At 57.1% G+C, this 6,709-nt stretch overlaps 1 protein-coding gene across 1 annotated transcript in view; it reads left to right on the top strand.

Annotated features, from left to right (window-relative positions):
* The first annotated feature begins 1,624 nt into the window (after positions 1–1,624).
* TNS2 (tensin 2) overlaps positions 1,625–6,709 on the top strand; it is a 345,025-nt gene continuing 339,940 nt past the window's right edge. The window contains exon 1 of the mRNA XM_078689072.1: positions 1,625–1,942. Coding sequence (XP_078545198.1) covers positions 1,862–1,942 — 81 coding nt within the window. The 5' untranslated portion in view covers positions 1,625–1,861. The remainder of the gene's footprint in view (positions 1,943–6,709) is intronic.

Genomic DNA, 6,709 nt, shown 5'->3' with positions numbered 1-6,709 from the left:
AAAGCTCCACATTACCTATCTGTTCTGGTGCAGCAATATTTTCCACCTCGCACACTCAGGTCTTCCACCCAGAATAAGTTCAGGATACCGCGTATCAAGAGAGCAAAAATGGGAGGTCGCTCATTTTCTCTGCTGGCTCCCTCTCTTTGGAACTCTTTACCCCCCCCTCTGCGTTCTGAAATGTGCTTCTTGACTTTCCGTAAGGGAATTAAGACCTGGCTTTTCAATATGTAAGACTGCTGATTAGACGCCCCCCCCATTTTGTATACTGTTTTATATGCCTAGCGCCGGGAAACCTACGGGTAGCTGTGCGCTTAAGAAATGTAATAATAATAATAATAATAATAATAATGGTGGGACGGGACCAGCCTATCATGGTGGGACGGGGCCAGCCTATCATGGTGGAACGGGACGAGCCTATCATGGTGGGACGGGACCAGTCTATCATGGTGGAACGGGGCCAGCCTATCATGGTGGAACGGGACGAGCCTATCATGGTGGGATGGGACCAGCCTATCATGGTGGGATAGGACCAGCCTATCATGGTGGGACAGGACCAGCCTATCATGGTGGGACGGGACCAGCCTATCATGGTGGGACGGGACCAGCCTATCATGGTGGGACGGGGCCAGCCTATCATGGTGGAACGGGACGAGCCTATCATGGTGGGACGGGACCAGCCTATCATGGTGGGATAGGACCAGCCTATCATGGTGGGACGGGGCCAGTCCATCATGGTGGAACGGGGCCAGCCTATCATGGTGGAACGGGACGAGCCTATCATGGTGGGACGGGACCAGCCTATCATGGTGGGATAGGACCAGTCTATCATGGTGGGATGGGACCAGCCTATCATGGTGGGACAGGACCAGCCTATCATGGTGGGACGGGACCAGCCTATCATGGTGAGACGGGGTCAGCCTATCATGGTGGGACGGGACCAGCCTATCATGGTGGGACGGGACCAGCCTATCATGGTGAGACGGGACCAGCCTATCATGGTGGGACGGGACCAGTCTATCATGATGGGACGGACCAGCCTATCATGGTGAAACGGGGCCAGCCTATCATGGTGGGACGGGACCAGCCTATCTTGGTGGGAGAGGACCAGTCTATCATGGTGAGACGGGACCAGCCTATCATGGTGGGATGGGACCAGTCTATCATGGTGGGACGGGACCAGCCTATCTTGGTGGGAGAGGACCAGTCTATCATGGTGAGACGGGACCAGCCTATCATGGTGGGACGGGACCAGCCTATCATGGTGGGACGGGGCCAGCCTATTATGGTGGGACGGGACCAGCCTATCATGGTGGGACGGGACCAGCCTATCATGGTGGGACGGGACCAGTCTATCATGGTGGGACGGGACCAGCCATTGCTAGAGGTCTTGCACTTTGGAAGGCCTTCCTGCCAGCACTCTTCCCGACTGCTGAAGTCAAGCAGGCCTTTCTCCCGGCTCCTCTGACTCCGTGTTGTGATTGGCGGGTCTCCTCTGAGTGAAGTTACTTGGGAAGGAAATGAGATTTGAATTTCAGGAAGCCGAGGCCTCGTCCCGTGGTTCCGACAGCAGAGGCCCGGGCCTAGCCCGTCATTGTTTCCATCGTCATCACGTCCTTCCTCGGGGTCGGGCACACCTTGGCTGCCTCCTTGAGCCGAAGCTACGCTGGAGGCGACCCGGGCAGGCCTGCTGGCACCGAGGCTCGAACTGGGCCCTCTCCCCGTCGGTGCCAGCCCCTCTCTGCGCCCTGTCGGAGGGTCCGCTTGGAGCTGTGTGTCTGGAGCCGGTGTTAGCAGGGCTGCTGGAAGGACGGCGTGCTGAGTCGGGTGGGGCTGGACCCGCGCCCCTCTCCCGTTCTCCATGAAGCCGAGAAAGCGAATAGAAGGACTTTTCCGAGCGTTTGGCCGGAAAAGCAGCGTCAGGACCCCGGACTGCTTCGGGGTGGGTACCGAGTGACGAGTTGCAGGTGGGCTGAGGTGGGGTGGAGGGGGGGGCGTGGGGAAGGAGGAAGAGAGGGGTTGAGAGATGATGTCAGGAAGAGGGGGTACGCTGGCCTGCAAGCTCCTGATGAAATCCGGAGTCGCCCTCTCTGTACCTCCAGGCCCCCTCAAGTTTCGTTACGCCATTGTGAGTGCCCCTGTCAGGAAGAGAGAGGGTCTGAGTGCCAATGTCTGTAGGAGACTGTCTGTGTACCCATGATAGGAAGAGAGTGTCTGTGTGTCCATGATAGGAAGAGAGTGTCGGAGTGCCACGTCAGGAAGAAAGCATGTGAGTGCCAATGTCTGGTGTTAGAGAGATGGGGGCTCAATCTATGTTAGTGTTAGAGGGATGAGGTCACTCGGTCTGTGTCAATGTTAGAGAGATGCTCCCTCAGTCTGTGCTAATGTCAGGGGGGACGCCCCCTCAGTCTGTGGTGGTGTTAGAGAGACGCCCCCTCAGTCTGTGGTGGTGTTAGAGAGATGCTCCCTCAGTCTGTGCTAATGTCAGGGTGATGCCCCCTCAGTCTGTGCTGGTGTTAGAGAGATGCTCCCTCAGTCTGTGCTAATGTCAGGGGGGACACCCCCTCAGTCTGTGGTGGTGTTAGAGAGATGTTCCCTCAGTCTCTGCTAATGTCAGGGGGGACGCCCCCTCAGTCTGTGGTGGTGTTAGAGAGATGCTCCCTCAGTCTGTGCTAATGTCTGGGGGGGACGCCCCCTCAGTCTGTGGTGGTGTTAGAGAGACGCCCCCTCAGTCTGTGGTGGTGTTAGAGAGATGCTCCCTCAGTCTGTGCTAATGTCAGGGGGGACGCCCCCTCAGTCTGTGGTGGTGTTAGAGAGATGCTCCCTCAGTCTGTGCTAATGTCAGGGGGACGCCCCCTCAGTCTGTGGTGGTGTTAGAGAGACGCCCCCTCAGTCTGTGGTGGTGTTAGAGAGATGCTCCCTCAGTCTGTGCTAATGTCAGGGTGATGCCCCCTCAGTATGTGCTGGTGTTAGATAGATACTCCCTCAGTCTGTGCTAATGTCAGGGGGGACACCCCCTCAGTCTTTGGTGGTGTTAGAGAGATATTCCCTCAGTCTCTGCTAATGTCAGGGGGGACGCCCCCTCAGTCTGTGGTGGTGTTAGAGAGATGCTCCCTCAGTCTGTGCTAATGTCAGGGGGGATGCCCCCTCAGTCTGTGGTGCTGTTAGAGAGATGCTCCCTCAGTCTGTGCTAATGTCAGGGGGATGCCACTTCACTCTGTGCTGGTGTCAGAGAGATGCTCCCTCAGTCTCTGCTAATGTCAGGGGGGACGCCCCCTCAGTCTGTGGTGGTGTTAGAGAGATGCTCCCTCAGTCTGTGCTAATGTCAGGGGGGACGCCCCCTCAGTCTGTGGTGGTGTTAGAGAGACGCCCCCTCAGTCTGTGGTGGTGTTAGAGAGATGCTCCCTCAGTCTGTGCTAATGTCAGGGGGATGCCCCCTCAGTCTGTGCTAATGTCAGGGGGGACACCCCCTCAGTCTGTGGTGGTGTTAGAGAGACGCCCCCTCAGTCTGTGGTGGTGTTAGAGAGATGCTCCTTCAGTCTGTGCTAATGTCAGGGGGGACACCCCCTCAGTCTGTGGTGGTGTTAGAGAGATGTTCCCTCAGTCTCTGCTAATGTCAGGGTGGACGCCCCCTCAGTCTGTGGTGGTGTTAGAGAGATGCTCCCTCAGTCTGTGCTAATGTCTGGGGGGGACGCCCCCTCAGTCTGTGGTGGTGTTAGAGAGACGCCCCCTCAGTCTGTGGTGGTGTTAGAGAGATGCTCCCTCAGTCTGTGCTAATGTCAGGGGGGACGCCCCCTCAGTCTGTGGTGGTGTTAGAGAGATGCTCCCTCAGTCTGTGCTAATGTCAGGGGGGACGCCCCCTCAGTCTGTGGTGGTGTTAGAGAGACGCCCCCTCAGTCTGTGGTGGTGTTAGAGAGATGCTCCCTCAGTCTGTGCTAATGTCAGGGGGATGCCCCCTCAGTCTGTGCTAATGTCAGGGGGGACACCCCCTCAGTCTGTGGTGGTGTTAGAGAGACGCCCCCTCAGTCTGTGGTGGTGTTAGAGAGATGCTCCTTCAGTCTGTGCTAATGTCAGGGGGGACACCCCCTCAGTCTGTGGTCGTGTTAGAGAGATGTTCCCTCAGTCTCTGCTAATGTCAGGGTGGACGCCCCCTCAGTCTGTGGTGGTGTTAGAGAGATGCTCCCTCAGTCTGTGCTAATGTCTGGGGGGGACGCCCCCTCAGTCTGTGGTGGTGTTAGAGAGACGCCCCCTCAGTCTGTGGTGGTGTTAGAGAGATGCTCCCTCAGTCTGTGCTAATGTCAGGGGGGACGCCCCCTCAGTCTGTGGTGGTGTTAGTGAGATGCTCCCTCAGTCTGTGCTAATGTCAGGGGGACGCCCCCTCAGTCTGTGGTGGTGTTAAAGAGACGCCCCCTCAGTCTGTGGTGGTGTTAGAGAGATGCTCCCTCAGTCTGTGCTAATGTCAGGGTGATGCCCCCTCAGTCTGTGCTGGTGTTAGAGAGATGCTCCCTCAGTCTGTGCTAATGTCAGGGGGGACACCCCCTCAGTCTGTGGTGGTGTTAGAGAGGTATTCCCTCAGTCTCTGCTAATGTCAGGGGGGACGCCCCCTCAGTCTGTGGTGGTGTTAGAGAGATGCTCCCTCAGTCTGTGCTAATGTCAGGGGGGACGCCCCCTCAGTCTGTGGTGGTGTTAGAGAGATGCTCCCTCAGTCTGTGCTAATGTCAGGGGGATGCCCCCTCAGTCTGTGCTGGTGTTAGAGAGATGCTCCCTCAGTCTCTGCTAATGTCAGGGGGGATGCCCCCTCAGTCTGTGGTGGTGTTAGAGAGATGCTCCCTCAGTCTGTGCTAATGTCAGGGGGATGCCCCTTCAGTCTGTGCTGGTGTTAGAGAGATGCTTCCTCAGTCTCTGCTAATGTCAGGGGGGACGCCCCCTCAGTCTGTGGTGGTGTTAGAGAGATGCTCCCTCAGTATGTGCTAATGTCAGGGGGGACGCCCCCTCAGTCTGTGGTGGTGTTAGAGAGACGCCCCCTCAGTCTGTGGTGGTGTTAGAGAGATGCTCCCTCAGTCTGTGCTAATGTCAGGGGGATGCCCCTTCAGTCTGTGCTGGTGTTAGAGAGATGCTCCCTCAGTCTCTGCTAATGTCAGGGGGGACGCCCCCTCAGTCTGTGGTGGTGTTAGAGAGATGCTCCCTCAGTCTGTGCTAATGTCATGGGGGACGGGGGGGACGCCCCCTCAGTCTGTGGTGGTGTTAGAGAGACGCCCCCTCAGTCTGTGGTGGTGTTAGAGAGATGCTCCCTCAGTCTTTGCTAATGTCAGGGGGATGCCCCCTCAGTCTGTGCTGGTGTTAGAGAGATGCTCCCTCAGTCTGTGCTAATGTCAGGGGGGACGCCCCCTCAGTCTGTGGTGTTGTTAGAGAGATGCTCCCTCGGTCTGTGCTAATGTCAGGGGGGACGCCCCCTCAGTCTGTGGTGGTGTTAGAGAGATGCTCCCTCAGTCTGTGCTAATGTCAGGGGGGACGCCCCCTTAGTCTGTGGTGGTGTTAGAGAGATGCTCCCTCAGTCTGTGCTAATGTCAGGGGGATGCCCCCTCAGTCTGTGCTGGTGTTAGAGAGATGCTCCCTCAGTCTCTGCTAATGTCAGGGGGGACGCCCCCTTAGTCTGTGGTGGTCTTAGAGAGATGCTCCCTCAGTCTGTGCTAATGTCAGGGGGATGCCCCCTCAGTCTGTGCTGGTGTTAGAGAGATGCTCCCTCAGTCTCTGCTAATGTCAGGGGGGGACACCCCCTCAGTCTGTGGTGGTGTTAGAGAGATGCTCCCTCAGTCTGTGCTAATGTCAGGGGGATGCCCCCTCAGTCTGTACTGGTGTTAGAGAGATGCTCCCTCAGTCTGTGCTAATGTCAGGGGGGACGCCCCCTCAGTCTGTGGTGGTGTTAGAGAGATGCTCTTTCAGTCTGTGCTAATGTCAGGGGGACGCCCCCTCAGTCTGTGGTGGTGTTAGAGAGATGCTCTCTCAGTCTCTGCTAATGTCAGGGGGACGCCCCCTCAGTCTGTGGTGGTGTTAGAGAGATGCTCTTTCAGTCTGTGCTAATGTCAGGGGGGACGCCCCCTCAGTCTGTGGTGGTGTTAGAGAGATGCTCCCTCAGTCTGTGCTAATGTCAGGGGGGACGCCCCCTCAGTCTGTGGTGGTGTTAAAGAGATGCTCCCTCAGTCTGTGCTAATGTCAGGGGGGACACCCCCTCAGTCTGTGGTGGTGTTAGAGAGATGCTCCCTCAATCTGTGCTAATGTCAGGGGGATGCCCCCTCAGTTTGTGCTGGTGTTAGAGAGATGCTCCCTCAGTCTGTGCTAATGTCAGGGGGGGGCGCCCCCTCAGTCTTTGGCGGTGTTAGAGAGACGCCCCCTCAGTCTGTGGTGGTGTTAGAGAGATGCTCCCTCAGTCTGTGCTAATGTCAGGGGGATGCCCCCTCAGTCTGTGGTGGTGTTAGAGAGATGCTCCCTCAGTCTCTGCTAATGTCAGGGGGGATGCCCCCTCAGTCTGTGCTGGTGTTAGAGAGATGCTCCCTCAGTCTGTGGTGGTGTTAGAGAGATGCTCCCTCAATCTGTGCTAATGTCAGGAGGGATGCCCCCTCAGTCTGTGGTGGTGTTAGAGAGATGCTCCCTCAGTCTCTGCTAATGTCAGGGGGGATGCCCCCTCAGTCTGTGCTGGTGTTAGAGAGAT

This window comes from Lissotriton helveticus, chromosome 1_1 (genome assembly GCF_964261635.1).
Source record: "Lissotriton helveticus chromosome 1_1, aLisHel1.1, whole genome shotgun sequence".
NCBI classification, from domain to species: Eukaryota; Metazoa; Chordata; class Amphibia; order Caudata; family Salamandridae; genus Lissotriton; species Lissotriton helveticus.
This window is presented reverse-complemented; position numbering and strand designations above follow the sequence as displayed.